We start from the raw sequence: 16,382 nt of genomic DNA, 5'->3' as shown, positions 1-16,382 counted from the left end.
ACCCTTAACTTGTTACAGATAAAAATATAATAAAATTACATGTATTTCTAATCAAGAAATTCAGGGAATATTCATGGTTCTAAAGTTTTTTGGCTTTAGGTATGATCATCTTTGCAATTTGTAAACCTTAAATTAGCACTGTGGGTTTAAAGTTCAGTAACGAGTTTTGGCCATTGTGTGTATAACAAAAGTCACAATATGAACAAAAGTCAAAATACCTATACACTTTATTCAAGGACATATCCGAAACTTATTTACATATCATTATTATTATACTTATTATTATTACTATGAAAGTTATTTTGGCAAGGGAAACTATAAATCCAGGACCTTAGGTTGTTAGATAACATTCTGAGAAAAATGAATAAATGTTGGGAATTACCTGCTTTTATGATTTTTTAACAATGTTACTTTTTTAAATTGGAACAATTTGATATACTCTAAGTATTTTACTTGAAACAGAAAGGTGTACTATAACTGTATCACATGTATTTTCAGTATACTTCTAGAAATTATTATTAAAGTATCAGCATTTTCATATTGAATTATTCAATATTTTCCATGAATTATGTAAACACATTTTTATGAGGGACAAGCATTCTAATTTAATGTCATTGATAATGTAATTTGTAATTATAATGAACACTGTAAAAAAAAAATAGAAGAATTTCTTCATTAACAAACAGCATTATCCAATATTTGAACAAGATTCACCTTGAGTTCAGAGTCTGATCTCATGTACTTTTGGTGGAAAGGTGACAAACCTTCCAAGATGTACTTCTTTACTGGCATTCTGCCTGGGAAATAGCACAAAATGCTTACAAGAGGAAAAGAAATCCTGGCTTCCTCCTTTCTTCTCCAATAAAAGCATGGTCGCACGCTTGGCTCCCAGTTTCGCACCATGGCTGTCCTGGCTTCCTGGGTCTGGGTACTGGCTGGCTGCTTCTCTGCAGCTGTAGCAGAGGTTTCTAATACCTCAGCTCCATATCCTCCTTTATGGGAAGACAGCCCTGAGCAGTTGAGTGACTACAGGATGGAGGGTGGGAAGTACATAATTAATCCTTGGGTATACACTGAAAGAATGGGGATGTACAGAATCTTACTGGAAGAGACAGCTATGTATTTTGCAAAATATGGTCCAGAAAATGAACAAAATCTTCTTTGGGGATTGCCTCTGCAGTTTGGCTGGCAGTATGAATCAGGTAAGAGAGACACATATTCTCTATATACCAGTATATTCCTGATGTATTAGGAAAAGGGGATCCTTCCTACCTTATACTACTGTCTCGTTTTATGTCAACTTGACCCAGGCTGAAGTCATCCGAGAAATTTTCTTCATATGCCCAGACAGTATGTAAATCTATAGGTCTTTTATTTAATCAATGATTGATGTGAGCAGGCCTAACTCATTGTGGGTGGTGCCATCCCTGGGTTGGTGGTCCTAGATTTTATAAGAAATCAAGCTGCACAAGCAATGTGGAACAAACTAGTACTCTTCCAAGATCTCTGTCAGCTCCTGCCTCTAGGTTCTGGTCTGATTTGAACTCCTGTCTTGGCGTTCCTCAGTGCATAATAATTCAGAATAAGTAAGCTAAATGTTTCCTTTCTAAGTTGCTTTTGATCATGGTATTTGCTGGAAAAAAAACATACCATGACAGGAACTGCCCACAGCAGGCCAGGATGGAGACACCTCAGATCTGTGAGCAGCAGCTCTTTGTAAAAAAGGATGGCATTTGGCACCTTGAGAAGCAAGAAACACATCCCTCCAGGGTACCTACCATCTGATATAAGGGACTGGCTGCAGTAGGCCAAAATGGAAATATCTCAGTAGTTCTTGGGAGCTCTTTATAAAAACAGTTGTTCCCATTTCTCCTAACCTTAGCCATGGAAAACAGCTGCATAGATTTCATTTGTGTGTGACTGCTTTTCAGTTAGCCTTGGTGTGCATAATTATGCTATTATATCTGCCTTTCTTATTTCTTTCTCCTTCTGCTCTGCTGAATTCTGTGAGAGTAGATGTTTCTTGATGTAATGATTTTTAAACTATTAAACATTGAGGCATAGGGGCATAGCACAGTTCTAATGGCCCAGGTGCATGCTGTGTGCTCTCATCTTGGAAACACTGCAATAAATGCACAATGGGAGTTTCAGATTAATGTTTGACTTGCAAAGAAAGTTTGAAGAAATTATTAGAAAATGAAACCAAGCCAACACTGGGACATCAAGAAAGGAAAAAACTATGGAAGTTATGAAGTAAGTTGTGTACATTTGAGAGTGGTTCTTGGGTTCTTGGATAGGCAATTCTAGAATGCATAAAATTATATATTAGTAAAATTTAGTCAAAATACTGGGACTCTCAGAAGAGTCATCATGTGCAATGGGAAGAGACAGAAATCTAGAGGAACTTTTGAGTTAAGGGTTAACATGACTCTTTGTGGCCACTGCCTGGCAGCTTTGCCCATGTCATTTATCATTAAAGCTTCACAGGAAAATGCAAGTAGCTGACCTCTGAGCTCTGAAGTATAATAAATCAAAAGTTAAAGTTTAAATAATGATAAGTTTGCAAATACTCTTATTTTGGGCCCAGACCTAGGGATAGGGGAAGCTCAAAACTTTGGGGAACAATTGTAATTCTTGATTCTTTGAAGGATATAGTTATTCTTTTGAATTTGATTTGGAAATTATTATACAGTTTCTTTTTTTTTTTCTTTCTACTTGCCTTGGAGTAACAATAAAAGACTGGGGCAAGAAAAAGTCAAGAGAGCTAGTTGAGAGAGCAAGTGTGGGGTGTGCATGAGGCGAGTGGAGAATGAGTGGAGAGAGTGTGAGGAGAGTAAATGAAGAGTGTGGTATGAGTGAAAGGAGAGTGCATGTGGTGTGCTTTTCTCTCTGTAGCTATTGCTCCTATGAGTGTTGTCAGAAGGTAGTGTAGGCAGTAAAATGTGAAGTCATGTAAGTAAAACTGTCTGTACCCTGTAAACACTAAAAGTTAAAAATCTGATGTCCCTGAAGAACAGAAAATAATGTGGTTGAGAGACGAGAAATAAAATACTAAAAAGGATGGTAAGTAAAATACAAATAATTTGAATTTTTGTGCCTATAAATTAAATGCATGCATTCAACTGTTTGAGATGTGCATGATGAACAAATACACCTGTGCTTTCTCTGCCCTCTAGGTAGATTAGCTGATCCCACTGGAATGACAGACTGTGGCAATGGACTTAATGAGAGTCTGTGTGTCTCTGTGGACAGTTGGTGGGCTGGTAGGTTTTCTTCAATACCAAAATTTGACTCATACTTCAAAGAATATATTTAACCTGAATTTTAGAGACAGAGAAAACAAATCAGCACTGCCCCATTTTCAAGACAAATTGACTTTATTTTATACCAGTGTCCTTGATGGCATGTGGCAGAGTTGATCAATCAAGTGGAATATAATAATGTTTATGGATATCATCAGACTTTTCACAATGAAACTGAATCAAGGAACTACAAAGATCATGGCTTCTGTGGAGCAACACAGTTGGTGATATGGCAGGTTCCCAGAGGAACATAGAACCTTCTCAAGTGTCACTAAGCGTTCTTTTCGTTTTTGCTCAGAATAAAAGTGCAAAATTCGGAAACTCACAGAGCTGACAGACTAATATTATACCTAGTTTAGTCAAACTATAAATAAGACTTTAATTATGTATGCAATACTGAAAACAATTTGTATAGATCTTCTAATTTTTTCATGGTGTGTTTTGCTTGAAATGAATTTATATAAAAATTTATTAGAACAATTCACCAACTGTTCAATTTTAAATGACACTGTTCAATCTTACTTTTTCTGGAGTGACTCATAAATATTATGAGCCACAGGATGCTTTCTCCCATACTAACTTGTCTTTCTTTTCAGAACTAATAGACTTATCAACAGCTCTCAAATTACAATTTAGTCTGATTTGCTTTGTAATGTAAAGTACTAAGAATAAGTATAAGCACCTAATTAGCTTAAAATGATTAAATCTACAGGACTTGCTCCTCTACAATGGGAAAGCTTGAAGTTTACTAGGGTGCCAGTCAAAAATTTTTGCTTTAGTGAAATAGGATAAAAGTATTTGGTGATATTCTGTATAAAAATTAGTCTAAGTTGTAAAATATAAAGTATGTCTTTACCAAATCAATATTATGTTCTATATTTGATAAAATCTATAATTATGCTTTATATTTCATATTTATGCCATTATATTTTAGAAAAATTAAAATTGACAATGCAATTTTATTGAGAATTCATGTACCATTATGAGAACAATCTGATAGATTTTGTTTCTTTCCTTTTTTATTTTTTATTTAATTATCTGAAATAAAATTGTTATCCAATACATTAAAATTACCTTTCTTAATGACACTTCAGTATGTATATATGTACCCATGATTATAGGACTATTAAACTATAAGTTGATTTTCTACAAAATTTTAGTTGATAATCTGTGATTTGGGATCTGTGAATATCCCTTAATGACTTAATGATTCCTAAAACCATGTTCTGTGTTTTGTTACTGGTTCTGAGTCTAACCAGCCTCTTGTTTTTACAGATATAAATTATTATCTGAGTGTGATACCTTTCCTTGCTGCTGTTGATTCTGGAATAACAGGAATATCACCAAGCCTAATTAAGATCTTGCCTCCACCCAAGGATCAGATGAGGTTTTGTTATAATGTTTCTGGCTGTCAATCTGCCCTCCCTGAAACAATGAACAGATGGAGAGACTTTTTTCAGGTTTGTCATTTAAGTTTTATATCACACTCCTCAAACATGCTAAGAGAAATCTCATTGTGCAAGTCTTTAGTGAAAGACTGTTTTTTTATTTCCTGTATACTTTTCTTAATATTAAAATGTAAATTGTACACAGATATTTTTCTCAAACTGGTATAGAAATACAGTACACACCAGAGAACCCCACTCTTCTCATTCAGTAATAATGCAAAGCCCATCTGTTCTCAATGAAAGTGAACAAAGTACCACAAATGGCAAACATGTAGATCATTTTAGGAGAGAGTGAATAGGCATGTGAATAATTGAGACTTTAGGCTATTTTTGACCTATTACAAGAATGGGGATCATAGACTTATTTTTAGGTAAGTCTGTTGTTATTGAAAGTGAATTAATATCTACTCACCTGTAGTTAGAGCTAAACAATGATATGTTGTTCTGAACAAACCATTTGATAACCAAAATGAAATACATTCATCAAATACAGAAGAAGCTAAAAGTTAATGATTTAAATATAAATTTACTAATTTTAGATAGTTAATGCATTGCTTTTGATATACTTACATTTTCAATTTGTTCTTATTTGAATATTTTCTGAAAATGTATTAATGTTGACAAGTAGAAAGCATGGACACTCTACAGATACTTGAAGCTCCTTTCAAATGGATGATATGTTTTACTGAAAGGTACTATTATTTTATTTGCTGTTAAGCACTAGGGATAGGATGGAGTAACACATTTTTGGTTAATGCTGACTATTGCTCATATTTCTGAGTCTGGGCAAATTTTAGGAGAGTTGCCCATATAACACTATTTTCTCTAACCCTTCAGTACATGCAGTTGAATTCCAGTGACTTTGATGGCCTTCTTAACTACTTATGGGAAGCCCATACCTCATCCTTGGAGTATCCCACCAGTGCCTTTGTAGACAGGTAAGAAATATCTTTGTCTCTGTTTTAGTTTGATTTTTTTCCATTAATTTAATTAAAATGTCCAAAGGAACTTAGGAAAGAATGAGTTTTTTTCATCTTACAAATTATAGTCCATCATAAAGGTAAAGGAAAGCCAGGGAGGAGGTCAAGCAAGAACATGAAGGCAGGAATCAGAGCAGAGACCATGGAGGGATGTAGATTAACTGGCTCTCTTCCTTTTGTTTGGCTAACTTTCTTATGTAGCTCAAGGATACTGACTCAGTGATGGTACTGCCTACAGTGGGTTGCATCCACTTGCATGAATTTGCAATCATAAAAATACCTCAGAGGCCAATATGATGGACATAATTCCTGAAATAAAATTTCTTCTTACCACACACACCTAGATTTGTTGTCAAGTTGACTAAAACTAGCATGCCTGGCCTTATTCATTTATTTTTTTTTTAGGATAATCATAAGGTTTAATCTTAATAATAAAGGACAATTAAAATATTTGGTGATTATGATATTGGAGGACAAATTTAGAATATATTTTTGAGTGGAAGAAGAAAAGCAATATCTAAGAAATAGCTGGGAACATAATTCAGATAGCTCAATTGCTTTAGCTCCTGACCTGTCTTTACTTCTTTACAAGCAAGAAGACATGAATTTGGCTTCTAGAACTCATGTTATATAAGCCAGCATCATGTTATATATGTTATACCCATGCTGGGAAGGTAAAAACTGGTGAATCCCTGGAACTCACTGGCCATTCTTATGGTGAGTTCAGTCACTGGGAAACCCTGTTCAAAAAAAAATCACAGATGGACCAGACCTGAGATTGTACTCTGGCCCTCATATTCATGTATCCTCCTCTAAACACACACACATGCACATGAACTCACATGCACGCTCATACAAACACACCCCTATACTATACACAAACACTCACTCATAAGTACACAGGTAGATGTACTCATGCAGGCACATAATTTCTGAGAAAAGGGAATTTAATTACCTTGTGAAGGGTGGTTGTCAAATTGTAATATGTGTTATAAACATACTTTCCCATATTTAGAGCACTTAACATTTTTCTATAAAAACAAAACAATAAAAGAGTAAAACTTTATAGATTTCATTTTTTTAATATATTTTATTACGTATTTTCCTCAATTACGTTTCCAATGCTATCCCAAAAGTCCCCCATACCCTCCCCCCCCTCCCCCTACCCACCCATTCCCACTTTTTGGCCCTGGCATTCCCCTGTACTGGGGCATATAAAGTTTGCATGTCCAATGGGCCTCTCTTTCCAGTGATGGCCAACTAGGCCATCTATTGATACATATGCAGCTAGAGTCAAGAGCTCCGGGGTACTGGTTAGTTCATAATGTACCACCTATAGGGTTGCAGGTCCCTTTAGCTTGGGTGCTTTCTCCAGCTCCTCCATTGGGAGCCCTGTGATCCATCCAATAGCTGACTGTGAGCATCCACTTCTGTGTTTTCTAGGCCCCGGCATAGTCTCATAAGAGACAGCTGTATCAGGGTCCTTTCAGCAAAATCTTTCTAGTGTATGCAAAGGTGTCAGCGTTTGGAAGCTGATTGTGGGATGGATCCCTGAGTATGGCAGTCTCTAGATGGGGCCTTCAGTCTCTTGAACGTTAGGTGTTCTTTCGTCACAGCTCCAATCTTTGTTTCTGTAACTCCTTCCATGGATGTTTTGATCCCAATTCTAAGAAGGGGTACAGTGACCCCACTTTGGTCTTCATTCTTCTTGAGTTTCATGTGCTTAGCAGATTGTATTATATATAATAAAAGAGTAAAACTTTATAGATTTCATTTTTATTTGTATTCTTGTTTTACCTTCATTTATGTTTCTGTGCACTGCTTACATGCCTGATTCTTACGGAGGCCAATAAAAAACATTGGATATCCTGGAGCTGGACAGATGGTTGTGAGTTACCAAGTGGCTTCGGGAAATCAAATCCAGGTCTTCTGGGAATTAAACCTAGTCTCTGGTTGAGCAAATGTGCTCTTAACCACTGAGCTACCTATCCAGGCCCAAGAAAATACAAATCTAAGCACAGGAATCATGAGTATTTAAAACACTTAAAATTTATAGTGATTATAGAGGATTTTTTTCCTAGTTATATTTCCTTTTTTAAAAATTTATTTAGTTATTTTTTACACTCCATATTTTAATTCCACCATCCACCCTCTTACTGTTCCACATACCTTCTCCCCACTCACCTGTCTCCACGTGCATGTTCCCACCCCCCCACCCCCCACCCCCCCACACACCCTACCTGGCCTCTAAACTCCCTGAGGCCTTCAGTCTCTTGAACGTTAGGTGCATCATCTCTGATTGAAAACAGACCCAGCAGTCCTCTACTGTATGTGTGCTGGGGGCCTCATATCAGCTGGTGTATGCTATCTGTTTGGTGGTCCAGTGTTTGAGAGACCTCGGGGGTTCAGATTAATTAAGACTGCTGTTCCTCCTATAGGATGGCCTTCTCCTCAGCTTATCTTGTCATTTTGTACATCCAAATTCTTTGCAGTTAGGACAGGCCAAATTTGTTTAAAGTTTCTCTAAGTGGAACATCATGAAGTTCTTGGTTATTAAATGATGTAACTATCAGGACCCTATCTTTACTAATTATAGCAGATTATTGCAATCTACTTCCTGAACTTCAGATTTTCCCTTGGCCTTTCTTATCCTGTTAATATACCTTAAAAGACAATTTTAAAAATGCTACCATATTTTAAATAATAATTGAGTACTCTTTATTATTAAGAATGGTAAAAGAAACAATCACATTTTTCAGTGTAACATAATTTCAGCCTTATTCCATTTTACTGGCACAGAGACTGGGTCTTATCTGTTCAATTTGGCACTTAATACAATATAACTACTGGATACAAAGTCTCATGTTCACATTCCTTGTGTCCCAGGTCATCCCTTTTTTTCTGCAGGCTCTGCTGCCTCTAGTTCATGAGCATTACAAGCTGGATTTAAAAGGTCAATTCTATTCAGATTTTTCTCATATTTGTAAAAGTCATATATTTAATCTATAAATATGCTTGAGCTGCTACAGTATATAAATAAGTATAAATCAGTGAAACAAAACATAAACTGTGGGTTCACTCCCTTTGATGAAGGTATTCTCTATCTTCAGGTGATGTAAGCCATAGCTACAGCCAGTAAATTGTGAGTTCACTCCCTTTGATGAAGGTATTCTCTATCTTCAGGTGATGTAAGCCATAGCTACAGCCAGTAAACTGAGCAAAAACTTCTGTTTCATACCTATTTCCACTTCACCTATATTAAAGAATTGCTGAATCCAAGCAAGGCCTCTGTGCCTCTCTATTACAGACACGTATGTACGTATGTACGTACAAACACACACACACACACACACCAGTTAACAAAAAAGCCAGGATTTTAGAAGAGATCTGAATGTAGGATGGCAAGGAGGGAAGAAAGGGAGGAGAGAAGAAATAATTTAATTATATCTTATCCTCCGAAAATTCAATAATTTAGAAAACAGAAAACTCTACAGTTTTCAGACCATTTTGAAAATGCTATGTCAGAAAGTTAAATAGATATATTTATATTTTATCACGATTTCCAGAGTATATATGCCAGGTCAATTTTGTTCATGAAATGCTTCATATACTACTAATTTTGCTTGAACATTTTGGTGATGGACAGTCACAGTCTCTTTACCTTCAATATTAATTGCTTATGCTCATTCCCAGATCATCTTTCAGATACATACACATAGAGAGGCAAACGGAACAAATCAGTCGCTGTAGCTCCTAAGGAAGACAACAATTGAGCTGGTAGAGGTTTGCAGAAGCAGAGCTGGTTCCAATCTGAGGGGGACTCAGGGTGAGGAGGATGGGCAGTCCATTACTTGAGTGGGACATTTCAAGCAGTAGGTACCTTGCTGACCTGAAATCATGAATAGTTAAGAGTTTAAAGCCTGCCTGTAAATCCCATAATGCATGTGGCATCAGTGGTATTGCCATGCCCTACCAAGAGTTTTGCTTCTTCATATAAGATCCTAATGTGGTGTTTTGTTTTGTTTTGTTTTGTTTTGTTTTGTTTTGTTTTGTTTTGTTTTGTTTTGTTTTGTTTTGTCTTGTCTTGTTTTGTCTTGTTTTGTTTATTTAACCATTTGGTCATTTGATGGTTTCAATAATTTTTATGCCTAATATTTCTGACATGGTTTTGAGATGTCCATTTGTCCACCTGTTCTTAAGTTGGTAAGTCTGTACATGGTGGGTGTTTTTTTATCTTTACTCTTTTTTTAACACTCCAGTCATTAGACCCCTCCCGTTCTGCCCTCTGATAGTTCTTCATCCCATTCCTCTACCGGTCTTCTAGAGGATGTTCCCATACCCCTCCACAAACATTTCATATCCCTCCAGGCCTCCCTACTTCCAGGGGTCTCAAGTCTCTAGGGTTAGGTGTATCTTCTCTCACTCAGGCCATACTAGAAAGTCCTCTGCTGTATATGTATAGGGAGCCTCAGACCCTTCTAATCTCTGCTGCCTGATTGATGTGTCAGCGTCTGAGAGATGTTGGGGATCCAGGTTAGTTGAGACTGCTGGTCTTCCTATGGGATTGCCCTCCTCCTCAACTTCTTCCAGCCTTTCTCTAATTCAACCACATGGGTCCCCAACTTCAGTCTATTGGTTTGGTGTAAGTATCTGCATCTGTATCAGTCAGCTGCTTGTTGGGCCTTTTGGAGAACAGTCATGCTAGGTTCTTGTCTGTAAGCACACCATAGCATCAGTAATAGTGTCATACCGGGGAGCCTCCCCTTTAGATGGGTCCCAATTTGGGCCAGTCATTGGACCTCCTTTCCCTCAGTCTCTTCTCCATTTTTGTCGCTTCAGTTCTTTAAGACAGGAACAATTCTGGATCAGAGTTTTTGACTGTGGGATGGCAACCCCATCGCTCCACTTGATGATGCCCTTTCTACTGGAGGTGGATTCTACAAGTTCTCTCTCCCAACTGTTGGGTATAACATCTAAGTTGCCTCTCTTTGTGTCCTGAGATTCTCTCATGCCCCAGGTCTCTGGTACATTCCAAAGGATTCCCACACCTATCACCTTCCAAGCTTGCATATTTTCATTCATTATGCTGGCTCTTGAGGCTTCATGTCTCTTACCCCTCTCCCCCCAGGACCTGAACATGTTCTACTTTTCCCCTCCTCCTCCCCCCTATTACCCAGGTCCTTCCCTCCCTCTATTTTATGTATAGAAATTACTATCAGTGCGAGCAACATGATTCACAGTTCTTTGTTCCTGTTTTATGGTGCTTGCCATTAAACCAACTAATGGCCTCATGCATCCATGACCCTACTGGCAAGATATAATACATCCTATTATCTCTAATTTTTGTTAAGGTAATGTCTCACTACATTAACACAGCCTGTGTGTTCTTGATGTCAATCTGTACATACCACAGTGTAGATCTGAAATGTTTATCCTTCTGTAATGCATGTGGTATCATGATTTAGCTTTATCTCCTGGAGTAGCCAAGATGACAGTCATCTGCCACCAAGCCTGCTATCGCCATGGATTTCTTCAAACAAACTTACAGAACTTTGTTTTTTATTCATGGTTTCAAATATCAGTCTACTTCTTAGGAAGACAATGTTTGACTTCTATGATCCTCATGCTATGTGGATAGAGTTGTTCATTTCTGCTCATTGTACTGATAAGTGGGGCTTACATTTTTGTGGTTGAAATTTGCTTGGTTCTTAAAATTAATGCCTTAACTTTCTCATATTTGAAAAGAAACTAGAAGAAAGAATTGGTAGAGAATACAAGTTTACATTCACTTTTTCTAAACAGGGGATTAAAGTCTCCTAGTTTGTAAGACATCTCTTTTCCTGGAGATGTCTTACAGCTTTGTAGGTAGAATGAAGAAAATACACATACGTTAGCTCAACTGAGAGACAGATACACTTTTAAAATTGCAAGAAGGCTCTTCCTGCTATGTGAATATTTCTGGTCAGGCCAGGGCTTTATTTACAGCCTATCTTCCCTCAGCAAGAAATTCCTGGGAAAAAGGTATTTCTCTGGGGTCCTTTGGTTTATGCTTCCTGTTTTAACATCTTTGGCCTTGGTACATACTCTCAGTATCTTATTCTTTGGGTTCAACCTCATCTTTGATTTTTATTTTTTTAATAAGTGTCTATGACATTTATGGTTACAGAACAGAATAGCTAGAGCCACCTTCTAAATTTGCTCAAAGCTTCAGGAATTCTGTCCAGAGACTTTCTTCGGATGAGGTCTGCTTCTGAATAACTTATTGGTCCTGGTCTGTACAGGTGTTGGGATCTGATCTGGAGGTCTGTCCTCATCTCTTTGGACAGTCTGCCTCTCTTCTGTGCCATGGCTTCCCCTGCATTTCCCTTCTGTTTTTCTCTTGGCATACTTTCCCTGCTAGGGCTCAGGTTCTGAACAACTGAAGATGGGTGAAGAGTAGATGGAAACATTTGAGACACTTTCATATGCATAAACTTTATTAATTGCTGTCTGAGGATGTAGTTGAATACAGAAGATGTGAGGTAGTTTTCATATTGTTGTTAATTTCCCCTAATATTGAATGTTTAAGTTTGCTTTGACTTCTCTCCAGTCAAATCTACTTTGTGTAAGTGTCTACTTTGGATTATTTTCTGCTTCATTTTCTGTTCCAGTGTGTCTTATGACTAATGGTTCCCCATGGTATCTGGCTAACTGAGTTTCCTATTAAATTTAAAGATGAGAATTCAGTAAACCAGGGTGCTTGTGGAGGTTTTGTACACTGATCATACCTGTGAGCCTTAGAGTCTTAGGAAATTTTCTAGCTTATTAGCTAAGTGATTGTTTGACTGCAGACAGCCTGTGGCCAGCTGTCCTGAATAACAGACATTTTTCAATCTCCAGTTCAAAGGGGAAGTAAAGACCTGGTTGCTTTATGTCTCAAAATCAGCTACTGCTATTTTTTTTTTTCTATTTGAAAGGACAAAGACACTTGTGTTTATATCAAATCAAGACTTACCTTAGAAAGTGAATCGATATTCACATATTGTATTCTATGAAGTTAGGTACAATTGACATGTAATAAAACACACAGATTTAGGTAATTATTTAGTTGAGTGAGCACTGGCAATTGCAAACACCGAAAACTAGATGCACACCTATCCCCTCTTCTAGCATGTTCCTCGTGTCTCTTTCAATTTCTACTCACCCTAAAAACTTTTCTCTTTGTTTCATTTTCTTGCTTTCTTTTCTTTTTTTTCTTTTTTATTCTCTCTCTCTCTCTCTCTCTCTCTTTCTTTTCTTTTTTTTTTTAAATTTTTTGAGACAGGACTTCTCTGTGTAGCCTTAGCTGTCCTGAAACTCCCTCCATAGATCAAGCTGGCCTTGAACTCATAGAGGTCTACCTGCCTCTGCCTCCCAAGTGCTAGGATTGAAGGTGTACACAAGCATATGCAGTATCTAATCTTCCATTTAAAAAAAAGTACAGATCACATACAGGTTAAAGCTCTCAGGGTGCAGAAATAACTTTTGGTACATTTGTCTCTTCAGCCAAGGTTAACAAGCATTAACAAGCATGATGCATTGCCATCTTTCTTTTTCTGTTTGTTTTATCTGTTAACAAATCCATGACTTCATTAATTTACAAAATAGATCTCATGTGTCCTGGCCTGGCAACAGCAAATGGCATTGATTCCAACCTTCCTGCTTTGTGTGGCTTTGTGAATTGCAAGCTTGTGGCCCTAGACCTTTTTGGTACTTGTTGCTACATATGCATTCTGAAGCTTTTAAACATGGTCTAGTATGTTTAGTCCATGGATTTCACATGCACTGTGCATAGGGAATGACATAAATGGAAAGTAGAATATTAAACAGAAGTGGTTAATTGGACCAACCTTTATAGATTTGTATTTTATTTAGCTATCTTTACAACTCCTGGAACAAACCAAATGGACAATGCTCTCACATTTCCTTTCCAAATAATATTTGGATTTTATTTTTGGTAGTGGATGATTTCTGCAAAGAAAGAATTTTCAGTTCTTTGAAAATAAATCTTAGTTGATATGTTTGTCTATTTGTCTTTTAGATATGATTTCTATTCTGAACAAGAAGCAAATTTTGAGGAAAACTGGGCTATTGCTGTGGACTATTTAGCGGCAGCCCGATTTCCTACAACCCAGAATAGAACACACAGCTTTCAGAGGGGCCTGCCCCCACGAGTCCTTGTTGATACTGACATAGCCCCTTTTATTCCTGACTTCACTCCTCTTCAGAACGAAGTCCTGGTATCACTCAAACTTCTTGGAGATACTGACAGAAATTCAGGTAAAAATTTTAAAAGAGTGCTAGAAAACAAATCAGATCTATATAGGCTGGAAGTGTGGATGAACTATTTTAAGTAGAGATATCACCACACCAGCATGCATTAAAAAATGTGATGAAGTTCTATGGGCATGTTTTGAATTTTATTAGCAGTAATTACTCTTGATAGATGGTAAAACCAATGATCAACCACATTTTTAAAAATTTATGATGTGACCCTTCATTTGAATGCCACAGTGAACCTTGAAATCTGCAATATTAAGTGAAATATGTAGTATGAAGACACATGTTGGTTTATAGTCCTTATTTCACTCAATTTTAATCTCTTCTATTTCACTCTTATGTCTAAAGAAGACAAATGAATTTCAAAAGAAAATTTTCGATCATTAATGAGATCACTCTCTAGCTGACTTGTCAGATGAAGGCCTTTGCTTCATAATGCCAAAAGCAGAGTGAAAAACTGACTTCATTAACTAAGTGTTTGAAAATTACCATGTCACCCTCATTTTACATTTGTGCCCTAGGGCCTTGAGATATACTAAACATATATATGTTCTTTCTATTATGTAAAGTGACGTTTTGGGTGTCTCTAAATTATAAATAAAAGAAATTTGACATAAATTTATTATCTTCAAACCTATGGAAAACTATTGCAAAAAATGTCAGATCTACCAAATACAATGGTGCCACAATGCAAATGATTTCTCTTCTCATGACAGTCTTGGCTGTAGTGTGATACTGTCAGTCAGCAGGTTACTTTCCCTCACTCAGTGAGCAGTAATCCAGCCTTCAGTTGGTAGATAACATTTGGGAGATTTATATTAGAATCATTTTCTCATAGATATGCAGTATTTTCTTTAATGAATTTATTATGATTATGGAAATTGTTCTTATGAGCTTTGACTGACATCACAGAATCAGTCCATGTATATCTAATTTCACAATATATGACACAGCCACCTAAAAGCATGATACTAAACTTTCATGTTAGGTACTGAAAAAATAATAACTATCAGTGAATCAAATATTCTTTATGTAGTGGTGATTTTAATGTTAAATAATAGAAAGAAAATGAAATAAACATGATCAACAGATATTATCTAATGGAGGTAAGAAACTTTCAGAAATTGACAACTACTAATATGTATTTTTAAATCTTTTCTAGGATCATTATCTTTGACTCTATGGGAAAATCTCATGAGTACAAAACTTGCAAGAGCATTATTTCTACAAGCCTTTGAAGCGTTCCTGGCAAGATATTCTTAAGACATAAAATTTTTAGTGAATTGTTAACAACTGCCTTTGACCACAAGCAATTGAAAACAATGGCTATGATTATAATCATTTAGATCTATGATTTGGGCTTTTTTTCCTAGTGTTCATTTTTCAGGGTTTTCTGCATTTATTCCTAGTAATGATTTTAAATACAGGTCAATGACAATGAAGCCAGAAAGAAATCATTAAACTGATATTAAGCTTCTATAGCTGCTTTGAGTTTTGAATATAGAACGATATATCTTACTGATGTTTAACCAAAATCCAGAACATTATGAAATCCAATACTGATGTTCAACTTAAATATTTTAATCTTATAAAACTTAATTACAGGTAGAGTTCACCCACTTAATCATGTTTAAACTATAATATGCTAAGTTTATAAGTACTTGTTAGAGTTTCCATCATTGACCCATATTTGGAAAGAGTCCTTTGGGGTCAAATTTCCCATAGTTACTCTATCAGAGAGAGAATACACTGGATAGACTTGATGATTTGCAAAGGTCTCTGTCTCACTACTCACACAGAAAGAGTCTGTGTTCTGCAGTCAACCAGCAGGATGCCCTGATTCCAGATTGGGCAGAGCTTAAGCATAGGAAACCTCAAAACCACCCCCACAGAGGCACACTTCCTCCATCAAGACCATACATATTCCAACAAGACCACATGTATTCTAAGATCATACCTCCTAATAGTGCCACGAGCTGTGGGCCAAGCATTCAAACACATCACTCTATGGGGGCCAAACCTATCTGAAGCACCACAGATGTAATTGGGAATGCATCTCTCTCCCATGATCAGAAGTTGGTACAAACTACTTTTGAAATTATAAGACTTTTGTTAATGGCTGAAAATGGGATCTGAATCCTATCTTTTGTCCAGGTAAAAAGTACAGCATGTCTACCCAATTCATTCTATGAAGCCACAATTACTCTGATACCTAAACCACACAAAGATCCAACAAAGAAAGAGAACTTCAGAACAATTCCCCTTATGAATATCCATGCAAAAATACTCAATAAAATCCTCACTGACTGAATCCAAGAACACATCAAAATGATCATCCATCATGACCAAGTAGG

The 16,382-nt window shown here is 36.6% G+C and overlaps 1 protein-coding gene across 1 annotated transcript; it reads left to right on the top strand.

The window, feature by feature from the left end:
* The first annotated feature begins 893 nt into the window (after window positions 1–893).
* On the top strand, window positions 894–15,507 carry LOC110303597 (protein LEG1 homolog). The gene is made up of 6 exons (XM_021174735.1): window positions 894–1,202; window positions 3,177–3,263; window positions 4,578–4,762; window positions 5,588–5,688; window positions 13,790–14,028; window positions 15,191–15,507. Exons 1-6 carry the CDS (start codon window positions 902–904, stop codon window positions 15,289–15,291), a joined length of 1,014 nt encoding a protein of 337 aa, XP_021030394.1. The 5' UTR covers window positions 894–901; the 3' UTR covers window positions 15,292–15,507.
* Window positions 15,508–16,382: the final 875 nt, after the last annotated feature.

Source organism: Mus caroli, chromosome 10 (genome assembly GCF_900094665.2).
Source record: "Mus caroli chromosome 10, CAROLI_EIJ_v1.1, whole genome shotgun sequence".
NCBI lineage: Eukaryota > Metazoa > Chordata > Mammalia > Rodentia > Muridae > Mus > Mus caroli.
This window is presented reverse-complemented; position numbering and strand designations above follow the sequence as displayed.

Bases quoted from the DNA above. Each gene is read 5' to 3' on its own strand.
- LOC110303597 (XM_021174735.1), top strand. From the start codon at position 902: ATGGCTGTCCTGGCTTCCTGGGTCTGGGTACTGGCTGGCTGCTTCTCT. The intron at 1,203-3,176 runs GTAAGAGAGACA...TCTGCCCTCTAG, and splicing joins TGGCTGGCAGTATGAATCAG to GTAGATTAGCTGATCCCACT. The intron at 4,763-5,587 runs GTTTGTCATTTA...CTAACCCTTCAG, and splicing joins GATGGAGAGACTTTTTTCAG to TACATGCAGTTGAATTCCAG.